Below are 25,000 nucleotides of genomic sequence, written 5' to 3'. Positions count from 1 at the left end.
AGGTCAATCACTCTTACAGATCACATTGAATGACCACTGACTGATCACCTTGGAATAATCAGAAATCACATTGCACATACATTGATTCACCAACTGACTGTCATAATTGACCACCTACTGATTAAATTGATTGACAGCTTACTGATCACAACAAGTGGCCATTTATTGATCAACCTGATTGATCAGACAACGCATTGCACACATATTAATCATCTTGGCTAATCACTTACAGATCACATCGATTGACCGCATGCTGATCACCTTGACCGATCAGAAATAATGTTGCATAAATGTAGATCACCTTGACAGTTGACTTATCGATCACCTCGATTGACCACTCACTGATCACCTTGGCTGACCAAAACTCCGTGTCTCAAGCTCAGTTATAACCTCAACACATCATATAAGAGCTAATTAACAGTTTAACTTACTCTTTATTAATTATTCATTATCATAAATTATGGACCTGTGTTTGTGTGTTTGTAATGAATTGTCTTGATTTTCCTGGGCAGGATCATCAGACGATATTGCGAGCGTGGGCAGTGAAGGATTTCGCCCCCAACTGCCCTCTCTACGTCCAGATCCTCAAGCCTGAAAACAAGTTCCACGTTAAGTTTGCAGGTGATTTTGTTTCTCAGCCTCTCTCACTGTTTTCCTATGCTATCTTCTCCATGAGTGTCAATCATTTTGCTCTAAGTGGTGGGTTTGCTTCCCGCTGTAGACCACGTCGTGTGTGAGGAGGAGTTTAAATATGCCTTGCTGGCGCTAAACTGCCTGTGTCCAGCCACGTCCACTCTGGTCACTCTGTTGGTCCACACATCCCGTGGGCAGTGAGTAGCCTGCACTCTCTCCACGGCCATCCTTCTGCATTATACACTCACACATCTTCAGCATCTCTTTATTCGCCCACCTTTGTCTGTTTGATTGATTAGTAAACACATGTTGTAGATGCTGATCACCTCGATTGCTAATCATTGTTTACTGTTTATTTATTATTTATTGACTGGTAATTGGTAATACTTAAAGTGCCCGCGTCCTGTAGTTTTTCTTGTATGTTGGTTTTTCAGTTGAGGTCCTCTTATAACTAAATAATTCTTTCTTTGTTACTATGCCTTTAAGACTGATATATGTAAATGAGGTCTGTTCTGATTTGCTGCCCTGTAGCACTAACTGCTGTAGGCTGAATAGGTGAGTATGTGTAAATGAGTTGGTTCTTGTGACATCACAGAAACAGTGAATTCGAAACTTCAGTGTGAATGGGCGGAGCTTAACGGGGAGTGAATTACACAGTTTGACAATTTAACATTGCGTATTACCTCAGACTCAACAATTCAAAAAATCAGTTTTCCTAATATTCGGCCTTTTAATATTCCATTTGCTCTATCCATCTGTCTACCTCATTCTTTCTATGTGCTGTTACCATATTATTCATTGTTTATAGTTAAAATAGTTGATTATTACGTGCTAATAACTGCATAATAGGACATTTAAGCATATAATAAGATGTTAATAACCACAGGGAGGGTCAGCAGTCTCCGGAGCAGTGGCAGAGGATGTACGGCCGCTGTTCCGGTAACGAAGTGTACCACATTTGCCTGAGCGACAGCATGTTCTTCAGAGAATACGAGAACAAGAGCTTTACCTACGCTGCGTTCCACGCGCACAAAAAGTGAGTATTAGCTTCAGCTGACTGCAACCCCTCAACTACTGCCCCCTGTGCTTCCTGTAGTAAATTACAGTCTGTCAGAATGGCAGAGCATGATAGAGCATCTTCAGCAATTTTTTATAATATTCAGGTACTTGTGATGGACCATAGAAGACTAACTTGTAGCACTACTGTATAACATGGACATGATCATGCTGTAAACATGCCATAGTATGTATATATTGCAGGACACTTTACATTTTGCAACTCAAGTTTCATGACCTAGTGTCATGGAGGTTTCTAGCAGCTAAAGTTGCATTAAAGTTTAACTGACCATGTGATCACGTGACACGCTGTATGCGTTTTGATTGCCTGTTACATGAAAATTGTCTCGCACGTTTAAGGTTCTTGCAGCTGTGGCAGCTGAGTTTCAAATGAGTTGCTGGACACTTTACATTATGCCACTCAAGTTTCATAACATAGTTTCATGTAGGTTTCAAGGAACTAAAGTTTTATAGAAGTTTCATTGATCATGTGACATGCTGTCTGCATTTTGATTGGTTGTTTCATCAAGTGTTTCACAAAGTTGTGATTCTTGCAACTGTTGAGGCTGAGATTCAAATAAGTTGCAGGATATTTTACATTATGCAAGTCAAGTTTCATACCATAGTTTCATGCAGAATTCAAACAACTCAGCCTGTATGAAGGTTTCAGCATGTGAATTCTGTGCTGTGTGTAGGTATGGCGTGTGCCTGATAGGAATAAAGCGAGAGGATAATAAGAGCATTCTGCTGAACCCCGGACCCCGACATGTCATGGCTGCTGGAGACACCTGTTACTACATCAACATCACAAAGGAGGAAAACTCTGCCTTCACCGTCAGACAGGAGGCACATCAGGGCAAGAACCGTGGCCACTGCGACATTCTGAATAGCCCCTCAGGATTACCCGTCCACAGCATTATCGCCAGCATGGGTGAGAGAGACAGATTTCTGACCTTTTAACCCTTACAGCCTTTTAAATGATCGGGAGCTGCTGGCAGGTCCAGTGTTCCACTCCTCACTTTTATATTTCCTCTTATTCCACTGATTTTTCAAAACCTTCTCAAAACTATTACAAAACAGTGTTTCATTTCATAACCTAGTTTCATGTAGGTTTCAAGCAACTAAAGTTGCGTGAAATTTTCACCAATCATGTGTTCGTATGACGTGCTGTCTGCATTTCAATTGACCGTTTCCTTAAACTTGTTTCAAAATGTTGAGGCTCGTGCAGCTGTGGCAGCTGAGTTTCAAATGAGTTGCAGGACACTTTACATTATGCAAATCAAGTTTCATAGCCTAGTTTCATGTAGGTTTCAAGCAACTGAAGTTACTTGAGTTTCACTGATCATGTGATCACCTGACACACTGCATTTTGATTGGTCCTTTCATTAAACTTGTTCTACAAAGCTGCAGCTGAGTTTCAGATGAGTTGTAGAACGCCTTACTTGAGTTTCATAACAATTGCAGGTAGGTTTCAAGCAGCTAACATTGCATGAAAATTTCAACCATTTAAAAGGTTGTAAAAGTTAAAAGTGAAACTTTTATGCAACTTTAGCTGCTTGAAACCTACCTGCAATTGTGTGTTCCATTCCTCACTCTTGTAAGATAAAGAATTTCATAGATTTTTAAAAAATTATTTTTTTTATAATTCAGTAGCTCAGATTTAACCAGTGTCACTCAGAGTGGTTTGGTTTGAAATTGTTGATTGTAGACACTCAAGGGGTCACTATGACTACAGCATGAATAACACAATTTTATTTACTTTCTTTCTGGACTGTTTTGCATCACAACACCCTTCATGTACCCCTCCACCATGAGTACATTTTTAGTTTAAGCAAAAACCTTCTCATAACTGTTATAAAAAAAAACACAATGTCTTAGACACCAGCCAGTCGTTTCATGAAATAAGAGATTCCAAAAAACTTGCAGCTCAGTGAAAAAAAAGTAGAAACATTGCGTACAAAGATTCCAACCTTTCAATTAATATCATATTTGTGTTTGTAAATGAAATAAGAAATATTTTATTACGATTTGAAAAGTGATTCTTGTGAGCCACGTGTTGTTCTTTAGAAAAAAAATCTTTTATATTTTTTCAATATTTTTTCTCATTTCTTGACATCGAAACAAAACAGTCAGAAGCACAAACTCAAACTTGTCGATACCGACTTTAAAGTGAATGTAAAGCAAATGGAAAACTGAGTCTTCCAAAAATGAGGAGATTTATTTACAAGCTTGTGTTTCCTGTAGGAACAGTTGCAATGGATTTCCAGAACACCAGCCCAACCGGAGACACGGCCAAACTGGCCCCACCCGCAGAAAATGGACTAGGAAGTCGCCGCCCTAGCATTGCTCCAGTTCTGGAGATCACTGACTCCGCCTCCTTACTGCCATGTGACCTCCTCAGCGACCAGTCAGAGGATGAGGCCGCTCACTCTGACGAGGACGTGCCCTCCGCCTCTGAGTATGTGGCCCAAACGTACACTGATATAATACCTCACCCAGACCTAGACTTGATCTTGAACAGCGCCCTCTAGGTGCAGTGAATTCTAAACAACACCTATCTTTCTCACTTCTCTTCTGCATTTAGCAAATGTGCTGTACTACAACTATGCATGTATGTGCAGAAAGCAGCTGACTGGACTTGCTAGCTAGCTAGTTTACTATGGTTTAAAAAATTGTGCTAGGCTAACAATCCCAGGGTAACCAATCCTAGGCTAATTAATCCCAGGTTAACCAATCCTAGGCTACCTACTCTTCAGATAATGAATCATACACTAGTCAATCCTAGGCTAATTGGACCAGACTAACCAAACCTACGCTAACCAGTCCCAAGTAAACCAATCCTAGACTAACCACTCCTAAGATAATAAATTATGGACTAATCAATCCTAGGCTAACCAGTCCAGACTAACCAATCCTAGGCTGTCTAATCCCAGGTTAACCAATCCTAGGCTAACCACTTCTAAGATAATGAATCAAAGACTAATCAATCCTAGGCTAATTAGTCCAGGTTAACCAGTCGTGGGCTAACAAATCCTAAGATAATGAAATCTAGACTAATCAGCCCTTGCCTAATCAAACCAGACTAACACACCCTTACGGTGCTTAGGCTAGCCAATCATAAGTTAACCAGTCCTAGGCTAATCAATCCAGGATGACAAATCCTAGGCTTACCAGTCATAGGCTACAAAATCCAGACTCACCAATCTGTGGCTAATAAATCCAGACTCACTAGTCCTAGGCTAACCAGTCCTAAAATAATGAAACCCAGACTAATCAGTCCTAAGCTTAGGATTCTAGTCTAAGCAATTCTAGGCTTACAAGTTCTAGATGAAGAAATCTGTGGCTAATCACTCTAAGGCTGACCAATCACCAGTTCCTGGCCAATCAAACCAAGTCTAATCAATACTAGGCTAAGCCAGACAAGGCTGACTAATGCCAGGCTAATTCTGAAATAACCGACAAGTCCTTAAGAGTTTCCAGTCTATTCAGCCAGAGCATGTACAGCAATGCGCGTTTTAGCCTGTACTGTACTTTTTATGTCCACAGGTGCATGAAGGGTTATCCTCCCAACTCGCCCTACATCGGAAGCTCACCCACGCTGTGCCATCTCCTACTCCAGAAAGCTCCATTCTGCTGCCTGCGCCTCGACAAGGTTAGCCGCTAAGGCTATGTGTTAACAGCCCTGCCTGTGCTAACATGCTAACAACCTTCATCAGCTCTGATTGAACAATCACACAAAAACGCCAATGCAGTCATGATAACTGATAACATGCTAACAATACATGCTAAATTTACAGCTAGCATCATGCAGCATTCTTTCCCAGAGGCAATATCGTAGCCTGTGAGGTTAATCCGCGGCGCGATCATTGCTGATTGAATGCTGATTTACCCAATACTCATGGTCAGTCGTGGGCTAGAGGTTAGGGGACTGGCCCTGTGACCGGAAGGTCGCCGGGTTTGATCCCCGGCGCCGACAGTCCATGACTGAGGTGCCCTTGAGCAAGACACCTAACCCCCAACTGCTCCCTGGGTGCTGTGGATAGGGCTGCCCACCGCTCTGGGCAAGTGTGCTCACTGCCCCCTAGTGTGTGGGTGTGTGTGCTCACTAGTGTGTATGTGGTGTTTCACTTTACGGATGGGTTAAATGCGGAGGTGGAATTTCCCCGTTTGTGGGATTAAAAAGTGTCACTTATTGGCAACAGTTTTCATTAAGAACGTCCCTATAACCGAAAATCCAAGATTTTTCATATTCATAAAAAAAAGAACTTTTGTCTGGTATACATTTAATTATGTATATATGCATAACAAGCTATGTGTTTCATATGTAATGTCGTTATAGAGACGTTTATCTTGAGAATCGTGGCTTCACGCAGGCAAACTTGAATTGTCTAATAGTGCTGCATATCGTAAAGTCGAATCCAGACGTTTGTGCGCCCTGGTCAAAACACAGAACGCAGCATGTTGTAATACACAACTACTGTTTATTAGCTGAATTTAACATATTGGTGGAAGAAAAAAATGTGAAATGTGGCCTGTGCAAAAGTTATGGCACCCTTTCATTTTTCCAATATGTTAAACTAGGTGAATAAACGGAAACTGTGCTGTAAAATTAGCAAAAACATCTGCAAAAATGAGGACGTCTTAGAAAAGTGGCAGACACATGCGTGTGACTGTCCTGAAGCCTGTGTTTTGTTTTTGTTTTGTTTAACTGTTGTAGGCCTGCGAGCATGTTAGCTTCGAGGATGCTAAAGCTTACGGCTTCAAAAACAAGCTAATCATTGTTTCGGCGGAGACGGCGGGAAACGGCCTGTACAACTTCATAGTTCCTCTGAGAGCGTATTACAGACCCCGGAGAGAGCTCAACCCTATAGTACTGCTACTGGACAACCTGTGAGTGCATGTACAGTTCCAGTCCAGTGAATCACATTGACGCAAAAAACGACATAAAAATTACCGTAAAAACACAGAAAAAAACTGGCTGCTAATTGCATAACTTTCATAATTTACCGAAACATATTAACAGTAAGTAACAGTAAAATAAGAGCTAATATACTGTGACTCCACAGCTGCGTGAACACAAGATTACTGTCATGTAGCTGCATCCTGTAATTCGAATACAGTAACATCCTGTATTTTCACTTAACAACCGTAGAAGTAGTGCACCTCAGCAGTTGGTAATTTACTGTAAATTCACTTTTAATTTTTACCAAATTGATACATTTCCCAATTAAAAAGCAGCGCATGTTGTTGAGCGGCTGCATCCGAATGTCCTTTCAGTAATTCGCTGCTATTATTTTAATCATGTAAATGCAGAAATCGAGTGGGAGGTAGGGGGCAGTTCTCAAGCAGAGCCATTGGCAGGGAAATGGCTCTTATTCAGAGTCATTTATCTTTTATTCTACAGAAAAAGTCTGAACTTGACGAAGAGAAATACATCAGTCATCTACGGGTTGCCACGGAAACAGGGCTATGCTTTCAGTATGAGCCACAGTGCACCTTGAGAGAGTCAGGAGGAGGGAAAGAGAGACGCAGTGGAGGAGAAGCAGCTCCACTCTGAATAACTGAGGAGGCACTGAATGTGTCAACAGGCTCTTTGCAGCTTAGCGAGTCTTTTAGCACTTTTTAAGCGACTTCCAAGAACAGCTGTGCATGAACGGGTGGATGAATTTGGGCTCCTTAATGGGCTAATTGAGGGGAAAGCCTGTGACACAAAAGCCCTTTCAGTTCCTTAAAAGACCAGTGGAAGAAAAATATGTGCTCATGTTGCAAATGTGATGTTTTAAAACGTATTCGCTGCATATTTTGAATTCTGCCATTTTTATATAAGCCAATATGTGCACACGTATTTTGAAGAAGATGTCATGAAGTATGGGTAATAATGTAAATTTCCATATATGTAAAACAAATGTGGAAATGTATTACAAACTTGGCACATATTTTAGAAATATATGGAATTAAAGAAATAACTGTCTGTTATTTTGTGGAGGCCTGATGAGCACTTCCTGGAAGCCATCTCCTGTTTCCCAATGGTCTACTACATGGTCGGGACCATTGACAAGTAAGGAATTATTAAAACACACTCTAAACAGGTGCCTGTAGTCTTGTACAGGTCAACCCTTATAGAGGTACTGTTGTTTTGCTGGACATCTGACTCACATACAGTTATTCATAAGGAATGATGTACCTGCAGAATGTGTTGTGTTTCCGTCCACACGTCAGATTTTTTTCTGTATCAGTGTCAAGAAATGACAAAAATGAAAAGAATGTATTTCTTTCCTTCTCAGTTAGTGTATAATTCATAAATATTCCATCATTTGTAGTGGTTACTGAATAGTCCATTGTAATTACTGAATAATTCATAGTAGATATCGAATAATTAATCGTAATTCATAGCAGATATTGAATAATTATAGAAGTTACTGAATTTTAAGTCTTGAGATAAATACCTGAATAATAAGCCTATAATGCCCAAGGTTGTTCCCAGCTGTTTTGTATTATGGACACGTCCTGTGTTAGAAGATTGCTTCATCAGATACTCAAGTGATTTACTGTTGTGATGAAGGGTTTCATGAGGAAAAATCCTGACTGGTCATCTGTTTGTTTGTCAGCTTGGACAGTCTGCTGCAGTGTGGGGTCCTGTATGCAGATAATCTAGTGGTGGTGGATAAGGAGAGCACCATGAGCGCAGAGGAGGACTACATGGCCGACGCTAAAACCATCGTAAATGTCCAGACCATGTTCAGGTGGGTCAGAAACACTCGTCTACAGTATTAACACAATAATTTTTATTTTTATGGACTTCTTTAATAATAAAATTGAAAATATTAGACAACAAATTCAACCCAACTTGGCTGTCATCTGACGTGGCTGATATAAAACAAAACACAGAAAAAAGTAAGCAAGCAAAGTTTATTTATATATCGCTTTTTACAACAGGGGTTGTCACAAAGCAGCTTCACAGAACAATCAGTATTACAGAAAGAAAGAAAAGAAAAGAAAATCCGGGTCCGAGCCCCCATGAGCGTCGCCAGCGACGACGCTGGCAAGGACAATCTCCCAAAAAGAGGAAGAAACCTTGAGAGGAACCAAGACTCAGAAGGGGAACCCGTCCTCCTCTGGTCAACACCGGATAGCAAACATTGTTACTATGAAGTTTTAAAGAACAAAGTGGGGAAAGAAGAAAGAAAGAAAGCGGCTAATTTGATTAGTTTATGATTATGCAGCATCAGCAACAGCGGTGGTCAAGCCGATGGCCGGTGTGCAGTGGCACCCGATCAGAGCAGAAGGGCCAACAGCATCAGATCAAGATTATCTCCTCTGCAAATTGCACAACCTGCACACTCAATGCAATTCCCTCAAAATTACTCAAAGAAGTACTGGCAGTTATTATAAACCCTCTTTTAACTACAGTAAACTCGTCCCTTAGTCTGAGCTATGTACCCAAACTAGCAGTTATCAAACCTCTGATCAAGAAACCAAATCTTGATTTTAGCGTATTGTATTTAGCCATTTATATCTAAGCTGTGGCAAGTTCATATCTACATAAGGACCATCATCTTGAATCAATCATAATTGATCCAGATTTATCATATCGATCAACACACAGGCGGCATCACTAGGACAGCTTTTTTATATCTTCGCAACATTGCCAAGATCAGAAACACCCTGTCCCTGCATGACGTAGAAACACTAGTACACGCCTTTATTACTTCCAGGCTAGACTACTGTAACGCACTATTGTCAGGATGTACGAGCAGGAATTTAAGCAAACTTCAACTAGTCCAAAACGCTGCAGCCAGGGTCCTCACTAAAACTAGAACATCTGATCATATCAGTCCAGCGCTATCATCACTTCACTGGCTGCCTGTTAAATTCTGTATTGATTATAAAATCCTTTTACTGACTTATAAAGCCCTACATGGTCTCGCTCCTGAGTACCTGCAAGACCTTAATTCTCATTATGAGCCATCATGACCACTCAGATCCCAGAGTGCTGGCTTATTAATAGTCCCCAGAATTCAGAAGGTTTCAGCTGGGGGAAGAGCTTTTCCTTATAAAGCCCCCAAACTCTGGAACGATCTTCCAGAAACTGTTCGGGACTCAGACACAGTCTCAATCTTTAAGACTAGGCTGAAAACTCACTTGTTCAGTTTAGCTTTTGGTAGGTAATGTTCCCCCTAGATAAAGGCAGCAGATCCAGGGGTCCATGGACACAGGGAATTATAGTAAACTGAGACGCTGGTGCTGTCGTCCCGCTGCTCGCACGCGGTCACTCAGGTTTGTGGACGGTGGATCGGAGGGATGCCAGACTGTCTCAGAGTGCTGCCGTGTCTGTGTGTCCTTCTGGTTCTCTCCTGTTAGTTAAGCTGTCATAGTCAGATCTGCCGGAGTCGTTAGCCACACTCTGGGAATGTAAACAGTCCGTTTTACTACAAACAAACAGAATAAAACTAATTCCATCTCCCTGCCTTTTATCCGAGTATACGACCCCCCACATGTCCGGCCGGACACTGAAGGATGACTGATTGTCGAGCCCTCCTACTACCCACTTCAGACCAGCTGCCCACGCCCCAGCTACCGTCACCTGCCCTGGACTAGCTGCCCACCCTACACTGATGTTCTCATAGACTCCCAGCTATTACTACTACTAATAATACTGCTATTAATATTAGTAGTATAATCACTCTAGTAGGTAGTTTGACCAGAGGAGGACGGGTCCCCCCTTGTGAGCCTGGTTGCTCTCCTTGCCACCATCGCCCCTGGCTTGCTCACCGGGGGTTTTTTACATTCTTGTTAAAACTTTGTCTTTTCTGGAACTCTGTGAAGCTGCTTTGTGACAACATCAATTGTAAAAAGCGCTACAAATAAATTTGATTTGATTTGATTTGATTTTATTTGATAATCACCCAATAATGTCTGCAGTCCTTTTCACTTGTTATGGCCTTTCTCTCTCTAACACTCTCTCTTTTACATTTACTTGCATTTGGCTGACGCTCTTATCCAGAGCGGCTTACAATTTGATCATTTTACACAAGTAGGTGAAGGTAGTGTTAGGAGTCTTGCCCAAGGACAGTGTACAGTGGTACAATGTAGTGTGCTTACCTAGGTGGGGGATTGAACCCTTGTCTACAACATAGAAGGCAGAGAGAGAGAGGTGGTTGGTTGGTGTAGTGGGTAACACCTCGTTACCCAGTACACCAACCAACCACCTCGCTCTCTCTCTCTCTCTCTCTCTCTCTCTCTCTCTCTCTCTCTCTCTCTCTCTCTCTCTCTCTCTCTCTCTCTCTCTCTCTCTCTCTCTCTCTATTTCTCCCTCCAGGTTGTTCCCCAGTCTGAGTATCATTACGGAGTTGACGCACCCATCTAATATGCGCTTTATGCAGTTCAGAGCGAAGGACTGCTATTCTCTGGCCCTGTCCAAACTGGAGAAGGTGAGGAAGGTCAGAGGTCAATGTAAAGTGTCAGACAGCCAATGTCAGTATTGGCATAAGATACTGACACTGATTTTAAGAGATAAAGTAATTAGCCATGAGAGGCCATGCGTTACTGCCTTGACACGACTTCTCAACGGACATTTGAAGCTTGTAAGACATTTTTAGACTTTTATCCTGGCGTTTTACAGTAAATCACACCGTGAGGCCTTTAATTCAAGCCTGTGATACTCGCTCTTTCAGCCTGTTAGCCAGCTGACCAGCCCAGTTCTGAACAAAAGTCGCCCCTCAGTTTAAACAACCAATGGGTTCCTACTTCATCAGTGCACTCAGTGGTTCATGTGAGCAGCATTAGAGTCAAAGTTTATTACATTAACAGCACAAGGGCTTGTGGGTACGTGTGGACGGGGTGTGAGGGTGTGTTTATGTTTGTGATTCAGTTTCTTTGATCTGGACCAAAACAGAAAATTATACACTGCTGCATTTTAGTTCAAGTTCACAGTCATGTATTTGACAAAGGTAAACAAACCTCATGCGGATAAAAAGTGATGATGTAATAGTGCTGGTGGCTTTATCCTCACCTAAAAGAGGAAAGAATTGAAATTGCTGTCGGCTTCAGCTGCAAGCTGTCGCCAAAGATAGAGGGATGAATACAACTTTTACTACTTTTACCAGCTGTTTAAAAGCTGTAAAACAAAAAAAATCTGTAAATAAATGATGTAATTGGATACATTTGACATTATAGCCTCAAACACACACAGACTTTACTGTTATTGTCAGTGTTTTGTCTTTTCTGTTTGTATTTGCTCTTATGTGAATTAAGCCGCTTCCACACCGACATTTACGTGTGCAAGCCTTCTGATGTGGTCTGTCTCTTCAGGCCTGTATAGGTCATACGCTCAGTGTAATCCGTGCATTATTTGTGTCCGTGCGTGTGTTTTCTCTTTAGAAGGAGCGTGATAAAGGTTCTAATCTGGCCTTCATGTTCCGCCTGCCGTTCGCCGCCGGACGAGTCTTCAGTATTAGCATGCTGGATACGCTCCTGTACCAGGTACTGAGGTCTCCCAGTTCAGCAAAACACAGTTCTCCCCCTCACTCCCCTAAAACGAAGGCAGTCATTTAGCCAAGGCATGTTTTGTGTGTAAAGTGTCTTTCTGCAGACAAAATTCAGGCTTTAAGACGTTTAGTTAGTTACTGTGAGCTATGCAACATACTGCTGTCCATTTTTACACAGAGCAGATTGTCATCATGTCATCATCTTTATCTGTTTGAATATCTAGTGAGTTGCTTAGCCACTGACCACTGTCAAGGTATTTTGCATTTTAACACTATAAACGTTACCCAGCCAACATTACAACCTAATTCTAGCTAGTTAGCTATCTATCCATTATAAACAATAGATTCGCTTGTCGTCGCACTTGTCGCTGCCGCCATATTATTGACATACCAGCAGCGAACGCAGCAATTAAAGCGGCGATAGCCCAGTCCCAAAGTTTTGATAACTGATTGGATGTGTGTTCCTGTACTAATTTCAGCCACAATATTCAATAATGCAGTTTATTCATTTTATATACAGTCCTGTGAGAAAGTCTGAGGCATCCAAGATATTTATTTGTGCAGTTTGTGTTTATTTGCTGAGAAAAGTGTTAATATTTGAATAAACTACACACACACACACACACATATACATATATATATATATATATAAAATAAACAGTGATTTTCTGGATGTTGGTGTGTTTGTTTACCCATCTCCAAGTCTCTCCTCGAGGAAGCCCAGTATTATATGTAGTTAAAAAGCAGCTCCTGGTTTGACCAATCAGTGCTCAGTAAATTGAGCTCATGATGTAATTGATGATATTAACGAGTCTCTGTGGCGGCTGTGAAGGTGTCCAGGAAAAATATGGACCCGAGAAATTCTTGTTACTTTTTATTGTTTTTATGTTTATTTGAATTATGAATGTGACTTTATTCTAATGTATATTGTGATAAACTCACTGCTGAGGTCAACTGTTTAAAAACTTACTTAGATGCCTAAAACTTCCACACAGTGCTGCACTTTTTAAAGCCCAAATTTTGTTCACTTGCCAATGCACGTATTCCCCTACAAATCCACCCAATCACCCAATCTGGCAACACTGTGCACAGTAGTCCAGTGATAAAGCCTGACATCTACTCTACACACAGAGAGACAGCTCCCTCTGCAGGTTAGTTTACGCACATTCACGTACCAAACCAGCAGTGGTGATCGTTTAAATCTGGGGTGTCAAACTCGGCCACGAAAAGGGCCATATTAAAAAATCTCCGGAGGGACGGAAAGCGTTCAAATATTACATCTGAACACTTGATGTACTTAGGCTACATTAGCTATAGAAACTGTATCTCTTTAAATGTCCCCAGGATGTAGGTTTGTTAAACCTACCTGTGTGTCTGGTCTCCACACCTGACAGCTTTTATTTGCAGCAAGTTCGTTAATTCTTATTCAGTTTCTGAGCGGAGTGTTTATAGTGTTTGGTGAAAATTGCTGTGCCATAGATTGTTGTTGGGAGTGGAGTGAGGTGTCAATGCAAATTATGTTGCAGTGCATGCTGGGGACTGTAGTGCTGTTGATTGTGAAATGGGCTAATATTAATAAACAATCAGAAGAACTTAGAGGGCCGGTTTGGGCTGTGCCACAGGCCTGATCTGGCCAATGGGCCTTGTGTTTGACATATGGGGTTTAAACTGATCTTAGTTCTGTACTTTATGAATAGCTGCTATGATGTGTTCAGCAATGGAAACAGTTACATATCAGAGGGTTAAATGATGCGGTGTCAGTTGTGGTAAGACATATTTTCTGTTGTTTGCTTGTTTGTTAGTGTTTTGTGAAGGACTACATGATCCCAATCACGAGGCTGCTGCTGGGGCTGGACACCACTCCTGGATCTGGATACCTGTGTGCTGTGAGTCAGCACTGCCTGTGGGGGGCAGTATGTGCAGTATAGTCTGTGTATATGTATTTATTTGATCTGCAGGGCAGTGTCTTCATGGTAATGTTCTGCATGTGTCCATCCAGATGCGAGTGTGCGAAAGTGACCTGTGGATCCGTACGTACGGAAGACTGTTTCAGAAGCTCTGCTCTACAAGCTCAGAGATTCCCATCGGAATCTACCGCACAGAATCCCACATGTTCCTGCCGTCTGAGGTGCGACAGACACACTCTCAACACCACACTATTATCTAACATATAACCTGCCCTGTGATGGACAGCTGACCTGTCCAGGGTGTTTCCTGCCTTCTCCCCAATGAGCACTGGGATAGGCTCCAGCACCCTCCACAACCCATGTTTAGATGATGAGTTAAGGAATGAATATATAATAATATGAATATTATGATATGAAATATCATATAAGATATGGGTGGTCACTGTGGCGTGGTGGGTAGCGCTGTCGCCTCACAGGCGAATCGTTCTTCTGATGTTTATAAAAACACACTGGCAGATATAAATGAGCTGTTTTACAGGAAAATGAAAACAGAAAACATATTAAACAGAACATTTTTTGCAAGCCTCGAGAACTAAAAACAATTTCAGACATTTTCGGCATTTAGTGTGTCAGTCTTCACCTTTATTGCAGCTTCCATTGTTTTCACGAGATTCTGCAGACACACCTCCAAAGTTCAGTCTTAGAAGTTGGTTTACAGACATTTACATATGTACATGCATGTTTAAATATAGTGTATAAGTGAATAAGTTGTCCTGTTACTGTCCTTTTTCTTTTCTGTTGTTTCCATGGTGAACGCACCTGCCAGTCCCAGTATTCAGTCAGCTCGGAGGGGTGGTCGGACACTAAGGAGACCAAGGGTGACGAGCCTAAAGTTCTGACCCGGAGTTCCTCAGGCAGCGACCAATCAGAGCACCCACTCCTGAGGCGGAAGAGCATGCACTGGACTCGGCGTCTCAGTCGGCGGGCAATGAAGAGGAGTGACTCCTCCTTTTTCTCCTCGCTGCCGAAACACAGCGCCTCCCGCCGCTCAGAGAGGGAGGAGCTTACAGAACTCGTCAGGAACCGCATGCAGCACCTGGGCTTACACACAGGATTCAGTAAAATACAGCTACCCATCACTTTTAATAAAGAAATGACAACACCCCAGTCAAGAATCCTATTGAATTTACATACATTTTAGCTATTAAATTCTAAATAAAGCCTTGTTTGAGCTGCAGTAGTTTTACCTGAGGATGTTTTTACTGACAGTAATAATTGTGGAGCAATTTTAATCCAGTATGAATCTGCAGTGTGTGTAGTTTTCAGTCTTGCTCTAATCACCCTCAGGCTAAAGGCATAACAAAACCTATGTAATGGACAGTGTGTTGTTATTGTTATTGAGTCTTTGTGTCAGAGTTACATCACCTTCAAACCTTTCCACCAGGGCTGTCTGCTTGAATTTAGAGGAAATTACTTAGATACCCATAACTCATTTAAATCACGTGCTAAGTACTTTATAGGACGGCCTCCAAAACTAATCCAGCTTCAACAGTGCTCAAATTTGTCAGTCTATTCTGTTTGTATACACAATATATTTGCTGTAGATGAGTCACAGCTCAGTCTTGGATTAGTAGTTCTTATACTGATTTGAGCAATAATTCTGTTTTCTAACATTTGTGATCAGAAAAACAGAATGGCATGACGATGTGAACACCTCAAAAAATCAATTTCAAAACTGGGGGTTTTAACCTTATTTAAGTTTTAAATAAGTTTTATCATAACACTTTAAAGATATTGACAACATTCCAAGTAGAACTTAAGTGCATTTTCTCTTTCTTCTCCTACCATCTCTTCCTCACTTTCCCCCCATCATTCTCTCCATATATTCTCTCCATATCCCTCTCTCTTTATAGAAGATGTCTCTAATCTGACAGCCAGTGATGTGATGAACAGAGTAAATTTAGGTTATTTGCAAGGTAATATGCTAACATGCTTTTTTTTTGCGTTGTCTAGCTTCCATAATTAGTGGTGCTCTTTTTAATTACATTTTTATTTTTATATTTTAGAAAGTTGCTACTGATTGTTTAAAGTTGCACATTGCATATGTTTGTTTTTCACAAACCGTTCCAGCTTGAAAGAACCGTTTGCTTGAAAAAGGCAGATTTGTATGCATGAAAACACATTTTAGTGATATTAAATACATCAATGTATGGACCAGTTTGGTGGCTCTATCAGTAGCAGAGGCGAAACTCTAAATAGCAGCATCTGTCTGCTTGTAAAGTTACATTAAAACCAAATGTATGATGTTCGAGTGACCAGTGTGATGCCCCGTTGGTGTTGCAGGGGAGCTGAATGACCAGCAGAACTCGCTCTCCTACGTACTCGTCAATCCCGCGCCGGACACACATCTCCAGCTCAACGATGTAGTGTATGTATCACATGCACACACACATGATGTGGACCTTTAGACTGGCTGTGCATGGTGAAACTTTCATGCAGCTAGTTGTGAGTTGCATGCACCATCATTTCCGTGCAACGTGACAGTTACACGAAGCAATTAGGAAGCAAAGTTGCATGCAACACATTCAGTTGCTCCACTAGTTAGCCAAATTAGCTGTTTTTAGTATCGCACAGTTTGTATAACGTTAATGTTTCCAGCTTCTATATCCATACATCTGTCTTTCATTTATTTAGCGTTCCTAACACTATGTTTGAGTTTTTAATGTTCTCTCTGAAGTCCTTGAAAATTAACGTTAAAAGAGCCATTCTGTCTACTTGGTGCAAAGCTCATCATAGTTCATTGATGAGTGCATCTCAGTCTCTTAATCTGCAATACTTTAAAAATAAAAATAATAAAACCTAAAGAAGAATAAACGCTGGAACAAGCAGCTGTTGAAACAGATGTTGACATTAGCTGGCTAGTTAAAGCGGCTGATTTCAGAAGAGTTATCTCCTTTTCATCCAGCCAGTAAACCATCTTCTGATGTTATATAATGTGAACACGTGATGTGTTATCGCTCTTTTAATTGGTATTTTGTTTCATGCAACTTGGTTCGCAAAGTTGAGACACTTGCAGCTGAGTTGCAGTTGAGAGTTGCAGTTGAGTTGCAGGATGCCTTACGCAACTCAAGTGCAGTTTAGTTTCATGCATGTTTTAAGGAAACGTAAACCTTGGTAGGAAACAGCTGCTTGTCGACAGTAACATGTTGTCCTGGCTTGTAACACAGGTTGCAGTTATGTACAAATCTTTGCCGCATAATTTCTTTGTAGCGGTCACGTGACATCGTCTCCTTGAGACACGGCACAATTTAGTAGTACTGTATAACTGTATCCAAAAATGGTATTTATAATTTTATATATATATATATATATATATATATATATATATATATATATATATATAATGATAAAACAAATACATGCGGTGCAAAACATTTTTATTTTTAATTTACTGTAGAAAATCAAATATACTGATGATAATGATATGGAGAAATTACACTACACTAACAACAACAATCAACAATCAGTATATTATATATTTATATATATTTACAGAGATAGGGAGAGAAAGACAGATGTTACTAGTCGGCTTTCTGGATGCACCACAGAGCTGCTGCCTCAGTGCTTCTCTGTGAATGAACATAATAAAGGTTGACTTATGGTCCTGCTAATTGCTGGCAAGAAGGAGGGACGATGTCCTGAGGATCCTGAAATCTCAGTCATGCTAGTGTTGATTGGTGTTTTGTTTCATGCATTGGTTCGCAGAGTTGAGTCACATGCAGCTGTTACAACTGAGTTGCACTTGAGTTGCAGGATGCCTTACGCAACTCAAGTGCAGTTTAGTTTCATGCATGTTTTAAGGAAACGTAAAGTTGCATGAGTGTTTCACTGTGGGAGGCCAGCTTTAGTCTAGTGCTATTGTCGTGCTTTACATTCAATTTACGTAATTATGGAATGATTTAAATGTAGTCAGGCCTAGAGAATTACATAATGAATTGTTAGAACATCGGTTGCGATGCACATTGGTTTTTTATTTCTCATTGAGAACATGAGAAGAAGAAATGGATGCATCAGACACTAAATAACAGCCCATTCTGCTAAGTCAACCATTAGCTCTGATGTGAAAGACGGAATTTGAGGTAATGTGTTCGTCTCCAAAACCTGACTTTTTTTTTTGTTTGTAAACTCAGTCAAGGTTTAGTGGGCCCCTCTGAATTGAATGGAATCTGTCCTAGATATGCAGAATACTCTTGTTGTTGGAACACAACCTCGGAGAAGAACCTACAGGAGAAGAAATAACATTAGTAACCTTTAATGGAAGTCAATGGAACTACGTTTTATTCCAAGTCAGTTTGGACAATTTCTATTGGTTCATTCATCGGGAAATGTTAACGCAATGTAAATGCCAACTGGTGCTTTCAAATCCTGTGAAGAAATGAAAAATGGAGATATGAAGATACTAGACATGTTCCAACAGTGATGTTATGTACCTGAAAAATACTCACAGTTTAAAATAATTTTTTAAAAAATTGTTAATAATTTTATCTCAATTTTTTTGTCACAGTCCTTAAAACATGCTGCAGTGCTGTCTTATGTCCCAACAGGTTTCTGATCCGGCCGGACCCGCTGGCTCATGTCCCAGCAGAGCCCCCAGTGCGCACCCACTTCAAAGAGTCCAGACCAGACACACCAGAGATGAACCAGGTTTAGCCGGCACAAGACCGAATTGACCTAAATCACAGCAGAAGGATCCACCTGAAGTGGTCATATTTATCACAGAACTGAAAGTGGGTTGTCCAGCTGTTTACACCTGTTGGTCCACAGCCTTGCAACACAAGCATCCCACTGCAGTGCTGCATTATGGCCAGCAGGTGGAGACAGAATTCATTTGATTAAAGTGTTTGATTGCTAGTGTTGCACTATGATCAGCAGGAGGCGCCAACATATCTGATTTTAGTGCAGAACTTCATTACCTCGCATCACAGCCTCCAGCACTTTGTAGATGTTGCTCTTTTAAGCTGATCTCAGATCAGGTTTTTGTTGTTATTTTATACATACATTCTCCATCCACTTTGACTGAAACTCCTGCCTTGTATCATCGCTCCTATATGAGCTTATTGGACACCTCACTTCAAAACCATAGGCAATAATATGGACCCCCCCCTCCTGCCTTTTTATAATTAAGTGACCTTTATTAGTCCCACAAAAGGGAAATTCCACCTCATGTCACCGCATTTATCTCATCTGTGCTGTGAAACACCACATACACACTAGTGAACGCACACACACACACACACTAGGCGGCAGTGAGCACCCTTGCCCAGAGCGGTAAGCAGCCCTATCCACGGTGCTCGAGGAGCAGGTGGGGGTTAGATGCCTTGCTCTAGGGCACTTCAGTCATGTACTGTCAGCTCAGGGGATTGAACTGGCAACCTTCCGATCACAGGGCTGGTTTCCTAACCTCCAGCCCACAACTGACCACCCTTTGCCTCCCTTTACCACCCTTCACTTCACAAGGTTTCTACAAGATTTTGGAGTGTATCTGTAGGAATTTGTGCCCATTCAGTCAAAAGAGCTTTATAGAGGTCAGGTGCTGATGTTGGACATGATGGCCTGGCTTGCAATTGACGTTCCAGTTCATCCCAAAGGTGTTCAGTGGGGTTGAGATCAGGGCTCAGTGCAGGCCTCTGGAGTTCCTCCACACCAAATTCATCAAACTATGTCTTTGTGGAGCTCACTTTGCTATGCTGGAACATTAAATTTATATACTTCATTTACATTTTGAAGTATATAATTGTGTAAAATGTCTTTGTATGCTGTAACATTAACATCACCTTCACTGGAACTGAGTGGCCTGAAAAACAGTCCCAGCCCATTATCCCTCCTCCACCAAACTTTACTCCTAGCACTGTGCATTCCGGTAGGTAGTGTTCTCCAGATTTGTCCATCAGACTGCCAGGTAGGGAAGCTTAATCATCGCTCCAGAGAACACGTTTCCACTTCTCCAGAGTCCAGTGGCGGCGCTTTACACCCCTCCAGCCAACACTTGGCATTGCACATAGTGATCTTAAGCTTCTGTGCAGATGCTCAGCAAGGATATTAATTTTTAGTGATTTTACACGTTACACACTTAAACACTCAGCAGCCCCGCTCTTTGTGGCTGAGCTGTTGTTGCTCCTAGACATGTCCATTTTACAATAATAGCACTTACGGTTGTCTAGGACAGATCTAGCAGGGGAGAAATTTCACAAATTGATTTGTGACAAAACACAACAGCGCCATGTTTAAAGTCTACTGCCAGTGTTTGTCTGTGGAGACTGCATGGCTATGTGTTTGATTTTATACACCTGTTAGCAGTGGGTGTTTTAGGAGATGTGTCAAGATGCGAATGATGCGACAAGATGCAACTTCTTGACAAAGATTTCTATTCGACAGACACATTTTTCATTTTGCAAATGTTATTATGCGCAGCATTTATCAACATAAGTCAGTATGAGGGCAACATTTCTGTAATATTTAACACAGTTTCATTTTATTGCTTGAAAAAGCTCCTGAGTTCTAATAAAGTCAATGGTGAATGTATAAAAGCTAACATCACAGTACAGTGAAGGGAAGCCGGTCTTAGATCAGCGTAAAAGAGCAACATCTACCCAGGGACGATCCTCAAGCTGAGGAGAAATTTGCGCACATTATCTTCCACAGGCTGAAGATGAATTTTTGTCTTGGCAAAACCAGAATGTTATTATTGTTACCAGCACTGACGTATTTCATAGTTGTCCAAAGCCTGTCGGTATTAGATTATTTCTTGTGTTTTCCAGAGTTTTAATGTATGTTTATTATATAAATGCTCATCCATGGGTTTTAATGCATGGCTTAATGGAGTAATTTATAGATTGACTTGTGCAGTGTAGTCATAATGATCAGTTTGAGTGGTGTTAGGTTGTAATGAATTGTGTTCAAAGGAGCTACATATAAGGTTAAGCACATTAATGGCCATTTGGCTTCCAGTTTGTGGAAGCGAATGCCTGAACCTCCATGTCTCAAAAAAGAGGCCAACAATTATTAAAAGAAACACTGGCTAATAATGTCTGTTTAGCATTTATAATTGTTTTATAACAATCACTGATTATTAAATCACATTCTACTTTACAAATCTTACATGTAGCTCTTTTCAGATTCTATTAATTATTTGTTGTAGGACGAACCTACAAGCTGTAAGACTCAGGATACATTTTCAAGAACTGAAATAGGGCAGTAAGAGGAGATATTAAAGGGGAATTCCACCAATGTTTCAATATTTCTGCATAACTCAGAAAGTGGTTTGATGCACGATGGTTGTGGAGACAGTGGTGGTGATGGGAACCAGGGGTCACCATGACTACAGCACAAATCTAGACATTTTATTTACTACCCAGAACCACCAGAGTACCTAGACGTGTTTTATATGGAATGTTGATGATGATAAAAGAGTCACAAATCTGAAAAAAACAATTATTTGACTGTCTTGCTTCACCTTGGTGGTGTGGGAGGGAGCTTTTAGAGGCGGACGTCTGGTTCCTATCACCACCACTGTGAACAGTTCTGACTGTAAGTTTCCCTAGAACGGAGTGTTTCACACCAAACCGCTCAGAATGACTCTGTTTACATCTTTCATCATTTTAAACTTTCAATCAATGGAAAATTTTTGAAAAATCAATGGATTTACCCTTTAATAAACGTAGAGGTTTTAGGAATATTAAAGGAATATTCCAGCTTTTTAAACCTAATCTACAATTATGCAACATAGTAATGTCTGCACATTTATCTGTACGCAGAAAAGAAAAGGAAACTCACTGACTCAAAACTCACTCATAATAAAAGCATTCAGTGGTAAATTCTTGCACAGACACTCAGCAAGTGCCCATTGGCTTCTATTATAAGTGCATTTTTAAGGCTCCATCCACATGTGTCTAGTAGTTTTTGAAATTTTTTGTTTTCCCCTGTTTTGGCCTCCTGTCCACACGAAAACAGAAACTGAGGTCACAAACACAAAACACAAAAACTGAGGTCTTCTAGGCCTTCAGACAAAGTCTAATGATGTCTGGAAACCAAGAATATACATATCTATAATGTTTCAGTTATTTTTGTTCAGTAGAATCGAGCTTGCAGGTATTTCAGCACTACTGCATTCTGAAATTCTGGAGGGAAACCAAAGGGTTGAATTCTTAAAATGCCCAGATGCCCAGTGGGAAATTGACCAGTCAGAAATTTTTGTTCTCCTTAGTATCTATGTAGGTGTAGCTAAGCAAGCTCTCCTATTGGTTAGGGCTCCAGGAGCTGAAGAGAAGGCCTAACACTTCAGATTAACCATCATCAGAATTAGGAAAGGGCAGAAGAATCAACCAATCACGCTTTGATTTCCAATAAGACCAATTTCATGTGGAAAAACGTCCCTCTAGGCCTTCTGGACGTTTTAGATATATAACTGACTGTGAATATGAGCAGCAGGATTGTTAGAAATGGAAAACAGTGACAGCAGGTCTTCACCAGAGCTCACTACTGAAGCTGCTACGAGGTCAAATATATGCAAATAATGTCTCTCGCAAACTTTAAGTAAAGATCTAAAAATGTCTTTTAGAAGCTTCAAATGCCATCATTGGCTTTCCACATGGATGCTAGCAGAAGTTAGCATATCGTAGAATTGTTTTCATGTTAAGTGTTCAGAGCTCTGTCTGAAATCCTGCTGACGACTGGGCTGTTTCTGTAGGTTTGGCAGTCAGGAAACCTAAACTTAGCTTTACTTTTTCAGTAAACTGTGGTGCTGAGGTGTTAGAAGGTAGCGTTACTGCCCTTATTTCTGTTACGTGAGTCAACTCGACCACAAATAATGAAGTAATTTTAAAAGATATGTGACATATCTGCTCTGATCGGCACTGAGCGGATGTTTCCGAGACGGTGGAGTAGATAGATACTTTATTGATCCCGAAGGAAATTTAGCAAAGATTCCATGTCCTTCATACAAACAGAACTGTCACTAAAATGTATATACGCAATATACGCAAACAGAAAAAGAGAAACAGTAAGAAAAAAGTGCAAAAACACCACAAAATACGGAGCTAGTGGAAAAGCTGCCACCCACAGCGGCGACAGAAGTGAACGTGAACGATTCCACAGCAAGCTATAGCTTTCCTTCTTTTATTTTCTGGCAGTAATCGGACTTTGAGTCTGTGTGAAATTTCAGTGGTCAGAGGTCCGCTGACCTACAAGCTGAAAACTTTGTGTTTGTAATACACCATCACTTTAGCTGTGTCCCAATACAGTGGCTGCCTTCGTAGACCACATCCTTCAAAGGTGGCGTAGAACCCGCAAAGGCGGAACCGAAATGAGACAGTCTGCTCTACAGTGGATGTCCTGTTTGAGTCACAGCATCGCTGTCCCCATGGAGTTAGAAACGTAGATTTTTTGTTTTCATTTATAAAAGCTTCTAGATCTTAGATCTTAGAGTAGATGCTTCTCTCAATCGGCTCTTTGCTCCCTAACGGAAACAAAACAAAACATTAGCGTAAAATCCTCAGACCAAGTTGGCTTTCTTTAACATTTGTATCGTTAGCTATTCACATTCAACCCCAATACTTACATTTAGCTGCCATTCGCTCCTCTGCTGATGCTGCCATGCACGCAGTGAACCTCGGGATATGTTGGCTGGTGAAGGATCCACCTGTTGGATCCTTCGTTACTATGGATAAGAAGGCCTTATATGAAGGAGCCTTCGAAATGAAACAGTCTAGTTGTGCCGCTGTGACGGATTTGGCCTTCAAATGCAGCCTCAGAAGGATGCAGCCCCTGAATTAGGGCTGGGCGATACGCCCAAAAACGTTTTCACAATAAAAAATCTCAAATCAGTCGATATTGATAATTATCCTGATATTTATTCAAATAGATACTCGAAAGTGCTCCCTCTCGTGGCGGCAGCAAAGTATTGTAGCTTTCCTTCCATTAGAAAATACCACCAGGGCTGTCGCAGTGTGAGAACACTCTATTATATGGAACATTTATCAAACATTTCATATATTTAAATCAAGGAAAGTTATATCACGATAATTATCGTTATCGTTTTATCGCCCAGCCCTACCCGGAATTGGGACACCACTTCACAGGGTGTTTATAGTGTTCTTCTTGAGCTGTTTGACATCAGATTGTATTAATGTATTTTGCCCTCTGCTGGGCTGGCATGCTTATACGAGCACTTTTGAGTTGTTTGCCGTTTCGCTATGGTTTTGAAAATGGAAGAAAAAAGTATCTCTGGATGAGGCCCAGGTTCAGCAAAACATGTTAAAGGTTTTGTCAGTGGAGCGCTACAGATACACCAGTTGGAGATTAGGCTGAAAAAAAAACAAAACACTGGAGTATTCCTTTAAAGGTAGCGCTTAGGAAACGTTACTTGATGGGGAGAAGTGAAGGTTGGTGTTCAACCAACGTTGGAGATTTTTTCTCTTTTTATAATGTTGTGACAAGCTAATGTCACCAGAAACGTGCCTAATAGTGAGAGTTTATATGAAAAAAAAAGTTACTTATTGCACCTTTAATGTTTTTGGATGGTGTTAATGCTGCTAGATTTAGGGCTGTGTGAACATGTGCACAGTCTGACACCGTACGTTCTGTATCAGTACAGGTTTATGTTTCTGTTCTGTGAGCTGATGCAATAAAAGCAAGTGAAACTGCAGAACTCTCTCTCTCTCTCTTTCTTTCTACTCTCTCTCTCTCACAGACGCTGGGTGAGAGGTGCAGTGAAGGCAAAGGTGTGTCGGTTCAGGCTGAGGCAGAAAGTAGCAGCGGCTCAGAATGCTCCGCATGCCAAAGCAGCAGCTTTTACACACACACACACACACACACACACACACCGCTCTGTGTGCTGGTTTCGGTCGGCAGGTCTGAGCA

General features: G+C 41.1%; 1 protein-coding gene and 1 non-coding gene across 16 annotated transcripts in view; both read left to right on the top strand.

Moving 5' to 3' along the window:
- The window catches only part of kcnt1 (potassium channel, subfamily T, member 1), a 50,749-nt gene extending 25,964 nt beyond the window's left edge, over positions 1-24,785 (top strand). For 4 of the 15 annotated variants that reach the window (XM_037546045.1, XM_037546040.1, XM_037546047.1 and 1 more), the window contains 18 exons: positions 513-621; positions 698-830; positions 1,165-1,188; positions 1,520-1,669; positions 2,385-2,620; positions 3,934-4,147; positions 5,236-5,341; positions 6,407-6,579; positions 7,676-7,747; positions 8,298-8,432; positions 11,009-11,120; positions 12,070-12,171; positions 13,979-14,062; positions 14,176-14,304; positions 14,910-15,201; positions 15,997-16,059; positions 16,427-16,511; positions 18,688-24,785. In XM_037546045.1, the coding sequence (XP_037401942.1) occupies positions 513-621; positions 698-830; positions 1,165-1,188; positions 1,520-1,669; positions 2,385-2,620; positions 3,934-4,147; positions 5,236-5,341; positions 6,407-6,579; positions 7,676-7,747; positions 8,298-8,432; positions 11,009-11,120; positions 12,070-12,171; positions 13,979-14,062; positions 14,176-14,304; positions 14,910-15,201; positions 15,997-16,059; positions 16,427-16,511; positions 18,688-18,793 (2,325 nt within the window). In that variant the 3' untranslated portion in view covers positions 18,794-24,785. The remainder of the gene's footprint in view (positions 1-512; positions 622-697; positions 831-1,164; positions 1,189-1,519; positions 1,670-2,384; positions 2,621-3,933; positions 4,148-5,235; positions 5,342-6,406; positions 6,580-7,675; positions 7,748-8,297; positions 8,433-11,008; positions 11,121-12,069; positions 12,172-13,978; positions 14,063-14,175; positions 14,305-14,909; positions 15,202-15,996; positions 16,060-16,426; positions 16,512-18,687) is intronic. The other 11 variants (XM_037546046.1, XM_037546051.1, XM_017718021.2 and 8 more) reach the window with 6 other exon arrangements.
- LOC119265468 lies at positions 5,502-5,639 on the top strand. The gene has a single exon (XR_005131662.1). It is a non-coding gene; the product is annotated as a U4 spliceosomal RNA (small nuclear RNA).
- Positions 24,786-25,000: the final 215 nt, after the last annotated feature.

This window comes from Pygocentrus nattereri, chromosome 16, assembly GCF_015220715.1.
Source record: "Pygocentrus nattereri isolate fPygNat1 chromosome 16, fPygNat1.pri, whole genome shotgun sequence".
NCBI lineage: Eukaryota > Metazoa > Chordata > Actinopteri > Characiformes > Serrasalmidae > Pygocentrus > Pygocentrus nattereri.
This window is presented reverse-complemented; position numbering and strand designations above follow the sequence as displayed.